The following is a 13,910-nucleotide window of genomic DNA, read 5'->3' as shown; positions in this document are numbered from 1 at the left end:
ACCTCAAGTCCTAAGAAGTACTTTAAAGGACCTAGGTTTTCAACTTGAACTTATCATGGAGAAACCGTTTGAAGGCAGTCACGGGATCTAAGTCACTGCTAGCCACAAGTGCTATAGTAGGAAAGTACTTGTGTCCATGCAGAGTAGGAATGGGAGAGGGATCCCAAATGTCACAATGAATAAGCTAGAAAAACTGAATCAGAAATATGAGAACTTTTATTAATGGAAGCCTCTTTTGCTTTGGCTAAAGGGCAGATTGTACAGTTTTGAGAATCGAGACTGCAGTGTGTAACCCCTGGCACAAGGGTAGCTAGCAATTCTAGACTACTTGTAGAAAGGGTGTCCTAACCTATTTTGCCAAAGGTTTTTACAAACAGCATCGAAATGGGTCAAACGTGAACCAGGGAAAAAAAAAACCAATCATCCCTTTTTTTTATTTGATAAAAAAACAAACCATGATCATCCAGATTATATGGCTATCATCTCCTGGGGTCAGGCCTACTGGATCATATCAGTCGGTCGCAACTTGCAACTGGATGGGAACCAGTAATAGCAGGCACCAGAAGGTCCACAACATCAAACAGCTAAGATTTTCATTCAATAATAAACTAAATGTCTTCCTCAACTAGCATACATTATGTCCCTAATCAACAAAATTAAATTTCTTCCCTAAATTAAGTAATACACTGAAGCTATTTTAACTCCATAATTAGCAAATGAAAATATAGTTTACAAGCATTCACTATGTGCAGATCTAATTAGGTGTATAATTCAAAAGCACATAAGCAAGAATTCAGATGCAGGGAGACAGAAGCTTCATCAAATTTTTCAATAGATGTCCTTATGTCCACAGCAAACCTTCTCCATTCCATGCAGCACTTTAACTGAGAATTCTATTGTCGAGAAATTGGTGCCATTGGCATGGACGGTGGCTGGTTATAAATATTGCCATCAGAACCCTGAAAACTTTGGTAAGAATTTGTAGTTGTAAAGGGAGAAATCCCAGACACTGGAGGATAACCAGGCATTGAAGGCAGCTGCTGTTGGGGCATGCCATAGCTGTATGGTACACTACTTATTGATCCAGCAGTCTGCATGTACTGGGGCACTGGATACTGTGGCATAGGTGGTAGTGGTGGCAGTGGTGGAGGAGACGACGAGGGGGGAGGTGGTGGCTCATTTGGTGCAAATTGTTGGCTGGTGGTAGACACATTGTGTTGGATAGATTCAGGATGAGGGAAAGGAGGAACTGGAGGTTGTTGAATATTTTGAGGCGGTGGTATGTAAGAGGATTGGTCATTTTCAAGTTTAGGCCTCTTTTCAGGAGGGTAATCGTTGGATTCTTTCATTGAATTGCCTATGACACCCTCTGATGCAAGGGAGGATAGGACATAAGAGAGCATCTGGACAGAGGATGTCGATGCAGTTAGCTTTGCTGCCACTGCAGCGGCAGCAGACTTGCGTGGGTCTTCCTCAATGTGGCCAGATTTTTCAGGATAGGAAACCTGCCGAGTGTACATTACTGGAGCTGATTGTTCCCTATCCCCCGGTACAAAGCTGTGAGGTGCTAGGGAGGTTTGAGCTTCCTTCGGGCTTTGCTCAGCTAGTGACTGAACTTTGTCTCTATTTAGAAACAGCTGGCAGATATTACCTGCCTGCTCTGACTGGGACTGTGCGGCCTGGAAAACAACACATAGGAAAAGCATACATCTACTTAGAATGATTATAAACCATTTTCCAAGAAACATAGCAGGAAACCATGTTAGTGCACAATTAGAAGGGAATTGGACACCATTTACGGACTTTAAACTTGAAAGGCAACAAGAAATTGAGACTTATTATTCATGTTCCTTGTCTCAGAGAAGATTCTTCTTTCAAAGCCCACCCCAACCCCCAAAAAAACAAACCCAGAAAATAAAGGATATCTCATATTTTTGGTGCAAAATAATTTTTCAATCCTCTAATGATAAAACCAACATGTATAACATGTTCCACAGGAGGTCATATAAACATGAATTTCACATCTATCTAGCCATAAAATCTCCACAGCTGTTAGTCCATGAAAGATTTGGAGTGCAATAAATAAACTAATGAAAACCAACAAACCACAGTTGATATGGATAATTTATGTTTTTTTTTTCATTGGAAAGTATACATGCACCACAACCTCACCCCCCATCCATCCAAGAAGGAAACGCCATTTGAGCTAGAGCTCATTGGCGACAAGGGAAATAGAATAAAAAATTATTTTATTACAATATTTAGAAAGCCATCTTTTCAACTCTTGGTCTATGAATGCATACACACAGAGATGTATTGAAACTTCTACCAAGAGTTTTAACATTCTATATGTTACAAATTGTTAAAAAGAATTAGAAAAATTATCCAAAGAGCTAACTGAAACTCCTACCAAGTAGGGATTATACAGTTGACAAACCTGAAGTTGGTTACGGACTTGATCCAGCTTGAATTCCTGATAAAAAAACCATATCAGCTTCATTTTCAACTAATCTCAATATCTCATGCAATAGTATGTAACCATCAAGTAGTCTGGCCATTGGCCAACCAACCTGCTCCTGGAGAGCTTCTCTTAAATGAGACACGAGACTAGTTCTAGATGATTCAACTGCCGTTAGTTGTTCAATACAGTCCCTCAGTACAGCATGCTGCCCCTGCAGCTCCTCCACAAATGCAGATCCATGGAATTGTCCTACTAAAACAAACAGTTCAGACTTCAGAGAAAAGAAAGATCCAATCCAATCACAAGAACCATAGAAGATAAAATATGCTGCATACTTGCTTTAACACATTTTAGTCCAGATTTAACTTCAGTTTGCTTCTAGATTTAAAAATCCAGCCAATTCATACTTCAAAGACATTGAGGTTTAATCAGTTAGGTTTCTATGTACTTAATATGTATATATTTCCTGTCCTGGTAACATGTCAGATAATGACAATGGTTAAAAGCAAGCTCCGAGATTCCAAAAAAAGGGGGTCAGTAGTTATCTGAAATCTACACATGTAGCAGGTTGATTACAAGTTGTCCTAAATCTGTCTATTTTGAATGCATGGTTCTAGTTACAATAATGGAGTAACTTAAGATTTTATTCCAATAAAAAACTAAAGATTGTAGTATGAAAAACATCTTCCTCATCTAGTTTAAACAAAACTTGTTTCTCAATTTGTGAAAGATAAAAAGGGCATCATACAATAGTGGCCTCAAGAAATAACAATAATGGCAGCACGAAAAACCTCTTCAATCTTCATACAGTTAAAACAAAACCTGATTCTCAAATTACACAATGAAAAAGGGCAAAAAAGAGTAGTAGCCCCAAGAAACTTAAGCCACAACTCCAGCTAACATCTCCACTTCTTAGTACAGCAATACCACAGGAAAAAATTTTGCAAGGCAATGACATTTTAGCAAGTCCACAATATTTCTAGAACAGCCATAGCCACTCCTGGCACAAATTATCTTGGCCAAGTTGTGTTGTTCAGAGTTCCATCATGATGTTTGACTATAAAATTTAAAGTGCATATAGCACAAGCTTTATTCTATGTTCATGACATGCGCATCAATAACCGTCAATAACAGTACATAAAAGTTCTAGCATAAGAATACACAAAATGAACATCCAAAAGCTTACTACAGACAGAATAAAATAAGGAAATTAAATGTAATATATTGTATCAAATAAATTAAAAAGGCAATAGAATATGCGTACACATGCAACGATGCTTACACAAACATCACCACAAATGCATAGATTGGGAGTTTAAGAAACAATTTATGAAGACATACGTGCAGGAATACCTGAATTAATATCACTGCTAATTTCCTTCTCAGCTTTCTCAAGGCTGCTAATAGCATTCCTACATTTGCTCAATATAACATCTTCATCTGACTGGCCGCCATAAACGATATGATACTCTGAAACTATTTTTTCCAATTTATTTCCAGCAGACGGTCTCTGTTTATAAGAATGGAAAAGAGAGATGGGATAAGTCCACAATCATATAGAATAATTCAATATCCATGCAAACATATAGTCAGCAAAGAAAATTTGAATTACCAGTTTGAAGTTCAAATTCTTTCCATTTCTATTACTATTTTCCAGTTGCCTACCCACAAGCTCTTCCTTAAGAACTTGTGCACGAGAACCAAAAACTTTTCTTTCTTCCCATATCCCAACCTGCATGTGGAAAAATTAGAAATGCATTAGCAAGCAATACTTCACACTAATTTCCAAATAACAAATTCAAGTGTCAGGTACTCCAATAATGGAGGACGAAAAGATCCAATAAATACAAAGAATAAGTGCAATAAGTGTGCATTATAAAGAAATTTAAAATAATACCAGTCCTGATATTAACAATGCACTAATCATCCTATAGGCAAAGAGCACAGCATAGAGAAGGCTATAAAATACAAATTTACCATCTATTCTAATTCAATCATCCACAGATATTCCACATAAATATCAACTTTGATGTCAGACTTGGTTGAAGATATGGAAAATTTCCAACGCGTATTACAAAATTGATGCAAGAAGCGCAAAGAAAAAAAAAATTTTAATTTAGTTTTATTTAATTTTGGAAGTCAATTGTGTTTTATTTTAAGTCTTAGTAGTAAGGTTATTTAGTATTTTTATTTAATATCCTAGAGTTAAGTTTATTTTTGTAAATCAACAATTGAGATTTCCCAAATCAGAAAGAATTAGAGTTTCTCAAGTCAATTAGAATTAGGATTTATTCCTATGGCAATAGTTTACAGTGTTTTTCTATTGGTAAGTTACACATGAACCCGATACCCCACGACTTCACCCTCCACCTAGAACTTAGAAGGGGAGAAGGTGCTAGTTAAGCTAGAGCTCATTGGCATAGAAACAGTCCACGGTCTACAGTTTGATTGATTAATAAAATTTCTCTTGGAATTTTCTAATGTTTGATACTAACTCCAGCCAGCCCTAGGTGCTAAATCCTAGAGATTTTGTTCTTTGTTGCTTGGTGTTGACTCCTAGGTTATCTATCATTTATTTATTGATAAGTAAGATACGTCTATTTAAAAAAGCTACTTTGCACAAAAAGAGAGCAACGAAGTTGGAATTTACAAGCAGGAAAAAGAAAAAGAAAGTTAAAAGAGAGAAGAGAACTAATGAACAGAGGGAGGGAATCACTAGATGCAAGTCTCCAAGCCCAAGACCAATCAAACAAATAATTAATAGATAACCTAGGAGTGGTTATTTGTTTTTCTATTGGTAAGTTACAAATGCACCTAGTGTTTTTCTGTTCTTCAACTTTTATTGTTGCCTATCATTTTGGTTTCGTCCTATGTCAGAAACTCAAATAAAACAAGAAAAGACAAGTACTTGTATTTAAACCAAACAAAAAATGTGTCCTCTTTTTTTTTTTTTCTTTTTTTTTGGGGGGTGGGGGGGGGGTGTCAAAATTGAGAGTCCTCTATCAGGTTTCAAACACAAAATCCACTCTTTGCCCCAATTCTAAACCAAGTCTGTTTGGGAAGTCTGAACAGTACTAGTTTGTCCTTCAATAAATATCTTGCTTTTTGCTTAGAGGACTCCAATATTAAGATAGACTTAACAAGAACATATATGCAGATTTCAATTTGCCAAATTGCTCCAGCAACTCCAGTGCCCACTAATTTTAAATATAACTTCCAGTAATATCTGCTTGCTACATCATCTAGTAGACTCCCAGAGTATCAATGACAAATGCTAGCAGATTTAAGATGAGAAATGACCAATAAAAGGGTTAGATATGTAACTTCAGTGGATGCTATTAAAGGAAACAACTTTTTTTTTTAAGAATAAGAGCAGATCACTCAGTCAACCCTAGGTAGAGAATCCTGGAGGTTTTGTTCTTTGTTGCTTGGTGCTGACTCCAAGCAATCCTAGATGCCAACTCGTAGGTTATCTATCAATTATTTTTCTGTTCTCCAAATTTTAATTCAGTGGATGCTATTAAAGAAATTTTTGTAAAGAATAAGAGCAGATCATTCAGCCAACCCTAGGTAGAGAGTCCTAGAGGTTTTGTTCTTTGTTGCTTGGTGCAAACTCCAAGCAATCCTAGATGCTAAATCCTAGGTTATCTATCAATTATTTTTCTGCTCTCCAAATTTTATTGTTGCATCATTTTGGTTTTGTCCAGCATCAAAAACTCAAATAAAACAAGCAAAGACAAGTTCTTGCATTTAAAACAAAACAAAAAATGAGAGTCCTCATCCAGTTTTAAACACAAAATCCACTCTTTGCCCCAATTCTAAACCACATATGTTGGGGAGGTCCGAACAGTACTGGTTTGTCCTTCAATCCATATATTGCTTCTTGCTTAGAGGACTCCAATATTAATATAGACTTCACAAAGACATATCTGCAGTTCAATTTTCCAAATTGCTCTAGCATTTCAATGGCCACTAATTTTATGCCGTTATTAGCTTGCACCATCATCTAGTAGCCTCCCAGAGTATCAATGACAAAATGCTAGCACAGATTTAAGAAAAGGAATGACCAATAAAAGAGTTAGATTCAATGGATGCAATTAAAGAAAATGACTCCTTGTAAAGAATTAGCGCACATCACTCAGTTAAAGCATCATTTTATTGACCATAGAGGGGAACAAATGTCTATAACATTATCATAACTCACTTGATAGGGAAAACAGGAAATTGTAAAAAAATAAAAAAAATCAGAACAGACAAAACCTATTTTGCAGTGGAGTCATACACCCAATCAAAACACTTGCTGAAGACATATTTTACAGTGAAAAAACAGTCTGCTAATGTTTGCCATAATCTGTTCAATTACTTTTCAAGCAGACTATTAAGGAGAATAATAAATATTATGGTCATTTATAAAACATTTCAGAAAATTTTACAGCCAAAACCTATGGCTGTCTTCCATATGGTGAGCATGTTTCCTAAGGTGCACTTATCTATATAATAAAAGGCTTAGGGTTTCAAAACAGAATACCAGCTCAAGTGAACACAAGGACCAAAATAGACATTTCTTTGATAAGTATTCAAGGGCCAAATTAGACATACCAGGCGAAGTGCAGCATTCCTTCCAAACTCATCCCCATTTTCAATCACATCACGAAGAGCATCTGGAAGAACCTTCCAAAATTCACCAACAAACTCCGAACCCTTTCGCCTACTGTTCTGCAATATGTCATTTGCAAGATATAGAAAGGCCAATCTCTGCTCACGTGGAGAACAATGAAACTGCCGAGCCCATGTTTCAACAACTTGTTTTGCTTTATTCATATGGAATATACACCAATGTGATAAAGCTTAATCGCATTAAGGATAGCAAAACCCAGTAATAAGGCTAAAGTAACAATAGATACTGGCAAAGAAGTGAAGAGAACGAATACATTATATGCAGAGGACAAGTTGTACTACAACGATTGCTGATTTATTTTATTTTATTTTTTGAAAATGATATAGAAGAACATATATATTAAAAAAATAGATAAAGCAGAACTCAGTGCAGGTTGACACAGTAAAGAATTCAACAACGAAAACTTAAGGAATCCAATGAAATAATTGTTGAAACAAAGACCTATGCATATATAATTTCATTTGACCCAAGGAGCATTAACCAATGTAGCTATAACTTAATTTCACATCAATGAAAAATGAAACAAAAACGGTTGGAAATTAAACTGCAAGAACAGTGTTTGATACCACATATAAGTGAAAAGGCCAAAAAAAATGTCAAAACAATATAGAATCAAAAACCAACAGGAAAGAGAAACATCATCCACAATCCCTAAAATATCGTCAAAAGGATACTCTCTATACTAGCCTGTGAATTGTTGAGCTTGGCTAGCTTTTCCATTAAAATCTGTGGATTGAATGTACTGCCCATTGATTCTGATAGCAGTTTCCTCAACTGATAAAGCACAGTGAAGACCTCTATAAATTAAGTAACCTTCACAGGAGAAGAAAAGAACAAAACCTTAGTCAAAATAGGTTCACTGCTTTGCAAGATAACTTAAAACACAGCACATCAGAGATACAGAAATTGTATTTGATTAATATAGAAATAACCCTTCTACCAAACCAAAATCTGTCAAAGTTTTCCAAACAAATAAACAGTTTCTATATTAAATGTAAGGCAGGGACCCTACAAACAGTACCCTACTTAGTGTACCAGAGATATCACTGATTATTGCTGGGGCAGATGCCAGGGGGCCGTTATGTTTGCAGATATGCATGAGACACATACAAACTTTCAAGTGGATGCATTTTTGTTAAAAATTCCCAAGATTAAGCGATAAGAATAAGAAGGTAAGAGTGAAAAAAATTTCTAATTGTTGGGAAAAAATAATAAATAGGAGATACCAAGTTGATCCCTCATATAAAGTCACAAGATTTGCATGAAATATGCCCAGAGGGGGAAGTTCGCATGCATGTATGTCTGTGCATTCATACATATGGTAAAGGGAGTGAAGTTTAATAAAACAAGATTTGATATTTGCAATTCAAAACACCACAAATTGCATTTTTTTAGCAGAGCAATGAGCAAGATGAATGGTGAGGTCTAGGGGTCAAGACCCACCAAGTGCATGTGTAACTTACCAATTAAAAAGAAAAACTTGAATATGAACCTTTTTCCAGAACAATCACTTTTAATAAATTGGGTTGTAACTCCTCTCTAGCAAAGAAACAAAGCTCATGCTGCCTTAATCAAAACCACAACAATTCATAAGTGGCCAGAATTTAGAGCTGTTTTGGAGAGGAGAAAGGAATGAAATGGAATGGATTGAAGCGGATTTTTAAGGAATATTTCATCCATTCTCTTATTTGGGAGTTCATTACGAGGAATGGAATGGTTAAGAGGGAATGCTCATTTCATTCCACTCCATCCTAAGATTTCCTCCTTAAAAAGAGAGGAACACACTCCTTCAAATAAAGCCAAGTAAAAGGCAAGGTGTAAAATAATAATAATAATATAATAATAATAAATTTCTTTCCTGTCAATTCCCAAACACACCATATCATATTCCCTTTCACTCCATAGTGTTAATATCTTCCACAATTACTTTTTTTTTTCTTTGATAAGTATAACTTCAGCAACAACTATGCAGAGAGAAAAAAACACTTCAATTCAGGGAAAAAATAAAAATTGCCATAGAATTCGCTCAAAGATTTCCGTATTCTTCACTAATTTTGCTTTGCCACACAATCATGGTACATAGAAACAACTACGCATCAATATCTTCACAAGGTTTCTATCTTATTAATTCAAGCAAATATTAAGCAATTAATAACAACACCACTAATTGATATTAATAAGATTATTATTTTTTTTTTTTAAGTACAAAAATTTGAAATGGTCTCAGCTGAATTAAACTAGCCAAAGCTAGAATAGGTGGGTTTTAAATCAAAGCAACATTAATCTAAACCCTAAACATTGTTTCTTTCTATTCCATAACATACTGCTCTTAATTAGACTATAAAGACAGTTACTTGAAACACTACTCAAACCAATTAAGAATAAAGCAAAGCAGGTAACTATGACTAAGAAATTTTTTTTTTTTAAAAAGGAAGAACAAAAACAAGTATAAAACTTCAATTAGATTAAAGCACAGAAAAAAAAAAGTGAAGTGAAATTACATGAGAGTAAAGCCCTAAAGAGAGAAGAAAGAGTACCTGTGGAGAAGAATGCGGGTGAGGGAAAGAGAGAGAATCAACGGCAAGTGAGAATAGCGTGGTCGAGCTCTTCTTCCATGACTTCAATAATTAATTGCAGGGATTTTGGGAGGGTTTTGAGAAAAAATAGGTTTTTGTGTTTTTTTTTTGGTTTTTGGTTTTTGTTAATTGTGAGTGTTGGTGGCGTTGTCGTTGTTTTTGCTGTTGGGTGGAGATTGGGATAACAGTACGAATCGGAGTTGGTCTGGGAATCTTAATAAGAACTGTGGAGTGTTTTATGATGTTATGTTATGTTTTGAGAGAGAGAGTTCACGGTCTCAACGGGCTCTTCTTGTGTGTTCGGCTTAGCTTAGATTACTGACACGAACGTGTACTTTAAATTCCCCAAAGTACCCCTTGGTTTTAGGGATTTCTTTCTTTGCCAATTGAAGTGAAACCGCCGTGGCTGACACAAAATATCTAAAGCAAAATTCTTTCGATGCCAAATATAGCCAATCAATCACCCAATCACTCACTAATAATTTTCATCTAATAAATAATAGTAAAAAATCTAACAACACAATTTATATCACAAGTCTCATCCAAGTTTTTTTTTTTTTTTTTTTTTTTTTTTTAAGATAGTTTTAATAAAAGACGTCAACTCTTAATGATTACTATTGATTATCATCATAAAAAAATACTAATTAGTTTTTTGCGTAAGTCGATAAAGGCAAAGCTATGTAATAGATAGGAATGGCAAAAAGTACCCAACCCACAAGTGCCTAGCCTGACGCTAATGGGGCGAGTTTTACTCAACTCGTGAGACAATAGGGGCGGGTTTGGGTTCTAATAATTCAACCTGTGGTGGAATCAAGTCGGGTTCGGATATTATGCATACCCGACCCGCATATATGCAAGTTTACTTAAATACCCTTAATATATATATACACGCACGTGTGCACACACACACATCTCACACTTCCAAATCCTAATACCTTATCTCATTCTCTCGATCTCAATTATCTGAGTCGCCACCCTCTCTCAATCTCAATCACTCTCACCAACCCACACAGCCACACGCCCTAGCCGCTTCAACGCCGCCCCCCTCAACTCCTCAAGTCGTCACTCTCACCGACCCACACAGCCACACTCACGACCTCACCATTTCACTGTTGCCCCCCTCAATTGTTCTCACTCTCCCTCCTCCTTGCATCTTCACCTCGCCGTCAACGCTAACTCCCCATCTATCACCAACTCACCGTAACTTGCTCTCAATGATTTCAATGATTTGGATTTGTTCTGTACCATTTTTTTAGGTTTGTTGCCATTCCTATTTCTCAATGATATGTTCTTCTTTTTTCTTTTCTTTTTTGTGATTTCTGTGTTTGTGTTTGTGTTAGGATTTGTGTTTGTGTTTGTGTTTGTGATTTTGAAAGGAAAAATCATAAATCTAGAATTTTTGTGTTTGTGATTTTCTGTGTTTGTGTTAGGATTTCTATGTTTGTGTTTGTGTTTGTGTTTGTGATTTTGAAAGGGAAAATCATAAATCTGAAATTTTTGTGTTTCTGGTTTCTTTGTTTGTGATTTTGGGCTGGGCATGACGGGACGGGGCCTCAACGGGGCAGATTTGGGGGTTTAAAAAAACTTGTTTATTAAACAGGGCGGGTTTGAGTAATAGGGGCGGGCCCACGAAGCAAGTTCAAGCATAAAGAAATCTGCTCCGAACCCGACCCATTGTCATTCATAGTAATAGGGTGGGGGGCCATGGCCCCCCCAAAATTTTGAATTTTTTTTAAAATATATATAATTATTTTAATGTTTTAAAAATTTAATCTACAAAAATAAGAGTTGGCCCCCCCAAATATTTGAATTAGTCCAATGATGCTATTTAAAAAAATAATTGGTCTAATAGTTATAAAGATATAACTTTATTTTTCGCAATTCTATTTTTTATTGTAAAATATGCTCATATATCTATTAAATATTTGACAAAGTTTGTCATCAAACATGTTTGTCATCAAACATGTTTGAATCTATCTTTTTCAACCCGTTATGTGGCAATTAACAAGTTACTAACTCATTAAAAAAAATTGTCACTAAAACTACACATGAAGGTTGTGTTTAGCATCAGCTTATAAACTTAGCTTTTAGCTTTTAAGTTGTTTTTTTTTTTTGTTTTTTTTTTTTTTTTTAACTTTTATGTACAACTTCTTAAAATCTCACTTTTTCAAATTTTTTCAAAATACAAGTATACTATAACACACTTTTAGCAAAAAGTTAAATAACTTATTCCCAAACAGACACAAAATGTCTCTTTAGTTGCCACATAATGGGTTAAAGTAAGATAGCTTCAAATATGTTCAGAGCTTAACTTATTCCTCTAAGTTTTGAATCGTTCATGTTTTTGAAAATTTCATTAGTTCAATTGAAATACTTTTTTATTTACTTTACTATAAAATTTGATAATTTGTATTGAAAATAAAACTTTTTAAAAATTTCACTATGAAAATGGTAAAAATAAATTTTATTTTAATAAAAAAGTGTGTGTATATATGTGTGTGTGTGTGTGTGTGTGTGTGTGTGTGTGCACGCGCGTGCGTGGGGGTTATCTTAATAAATATATTAGTGTTGCAACTTGGCCCCTCAAATAAAAATTATTGGCTCTACCTCTAGTAGTTCAAGATTAAACTCCAAAACTCTTATTCGACGACATGAAGTCTCCTCCAAGTTTGTGCAAGGCGAGCAATTTTTATTTTTTATTTTTAAATAGGAAGCAAGATGAACAGTGTTGTGAACTCGTGTGAAAATAACTTCAATTGTTTATAATTTGTCGCCTTAACCAATGATGAAATAAATCATAGAAGTTATAGCTTTGTGCAAGGCCAATATACCCATAATTGGAAGATATCTATACTAGAATAGATTTGGACATGGTCAGTAATAGTGATCCATGTAGAAATTGAAGAAGCAAAATTTCAATTGGGCCCAACTAAAGCAAAAGGACTAGATAGAATACCATGCTATAAGTTAACGTGATTGTGAACAATTTTATCATTGTCATGGCTCAAGCCTTCTTCCACTCAAGTCATCTCTTAAAATCCATAAATAGACCTTAAAATCTTGAGCGTGTCTCGCTTTAAAGAGAAACAAATGTAATGTATATCAGACATTTTTTTTATTCATAAGCGGAATTTTGAACTTGAAAATAAATTAGAAAAGTATATATTTATGCCCAAAAAAAATCTTTAAAAATAAACAAATATAATGAATATGTTATTGTTGTGTGAAATTTTTTACATTAAAATATCGCTTACTATACACATCAATGACTTTATATTGGTGGAAAGTGTTGTATATATAGGTATATACAAGGATAGGTTGTAATAATGATGATATTTGAGTTTGAAAATATTGTTTCATAAATTTGTTAAAGTGAAAATTCAAGTTATGGAATTTTTTAAATGAAAATTCGAAGCTAAGCATTTTCGATGGGTCGAAACTTTGGCTCGATCAATCAAAATGGTAAAGAAAAAATCCTGGAGTTTCTGGATGGTTCGATCGCTATTCGATTTATGTTTGATCAATTGAAAAGAGCATTCGATCGATCGAAAGAACCTCTCGAACAATCGAAACTCGAAAATTGAATTTTCTGCAGAATTTTTCTGGTGACTGTTCGAAAAGGTTGAAGAGGTTTCAAACCTTGTGAACGGTTTTATGAAACATTTTAACTCTCTATACACGCCTTTTGATGAAATATAACCCTATGGGTATAAATAGAAGCTTATGTTCAGAATTGCTATGGTTATTTTGCAGAACTGCTTGAAACCTCTTCAACCTTTAGTAAGTTAGAGAGAAACACAATAAATCCTGTAGCTATAACCCTATGGATATAACTCTATGGGTATAACTCCACAAAATAGTAAGTTAGAGAGAAACACAAGAAATCATGTGGTTATTCTCCAGAATTGCTATCTATAGAACCCAATATCTTGGTTGTATCCTGTAGGAGGAATGAATCTTTCCCCAATCAGGTATTGTTCGCTTTGGGAATGGGCCGAGGAGCCAATGCCACCCTTACGAATTTGTTCAATCCCACATCGGGGAGAGACGCCTTCCACCTCTGCCTTATAAGCACTTGGCCTAAGGAAGGGTGTACCATAGTGTGTGTGATCAAGAGACAAAACTTGTAATCAAACTTGAGGATCAATAATTTAAAAAAAAAAAAAAAAAAAAAAAAAAAAAAAACTGATCTCCT

At 35.0% G+C, this 13,910-nt stretch overlaps 1 protein-coding gene across 2 annotated transcripts; it reads right to left on the bottom strand.

Annotated features, from left to right (window-relative positions):
* Positions 1–566: 566 nt before the first annotated feature.
* On the bottom strand, positions 567–10,034 carry LOC126714558 (uncharacterized). Of its 2 annotated transcripts, none has more exons than XM_050414755.1 (8): positions 9,677–10,034; positions 7,814–7,952; positions 7,061–7,308; positions 4,074–4,193; positions 3,815–3,971; positions 2,571–2,713; positions 2,438–2,473; positions 567–1,679 (listed from the first exon to the last, which is right to left on the bottom strand). In XM_050414755.1, exons 2-8 carry the CDS (start codon positions 7,887–7,889, stop codon positions 894–896), a joined length of 1,566 nt encoding a protein of 521 aa, XP_050270712.1. In that variant the 5' UTR covers positions 7,890–7,952; positions 9,677–10,034; the 3' UTR covers positions 567–893. The 2 variants fall into 2 exon arrangements, with proteins under 2 accessions (XP_050270712.1, XP_050270713.1); XM_050414756.1 differs by having other exon boundaries at positions 2,571–2,710.
* Between the last annotated feature and the right edge of the window lie 3,876 nt (positions 10,035–13,910).

The sequence above is a fragment of the Quercus robur genome, chromosome 2 (assembly GCF_932294415.1).
Source record: "Quercus robur chromosome 2, dhQueRobu3.1, whole genome shotgun sequence".
In the NCBI taxonomy this organism is placed as follows: Eukaryota; Viridiplantae; Streptophyta; class Magnoliopsida; order Fagales; family Fagaceae; genus Quercus; species Quercus robur.
This window is presented reverse-complemented; position numbering and strand designations above follow the sequence as displayed.

Excerpts from the sequence above, each read along its gene's own strand:
- LOC126714558 (XM_050414755.1), bottom strand. The coding sequence starts at position 7,889 with ATGGGCAGTACATTCAATCCACAGATTTTAATGGAAAAGCTAGCCAAG. Across the intron at positions 7,309-7,813 it reads TTCACAGGCTAGTATAGAGA|CTTTATCACATTGGTGTATA; the intron begins GTATCCTTTTGA and ends AATGCGATTAAG. Across the intron at positions 1,680-2,437 it reads AAGTCCGTAACCAACTTCAG|GCCGCACAGTCCCAGTCAGA; the intron begins GTTTGTCAACTG and ends GTTGTTTTCCAG.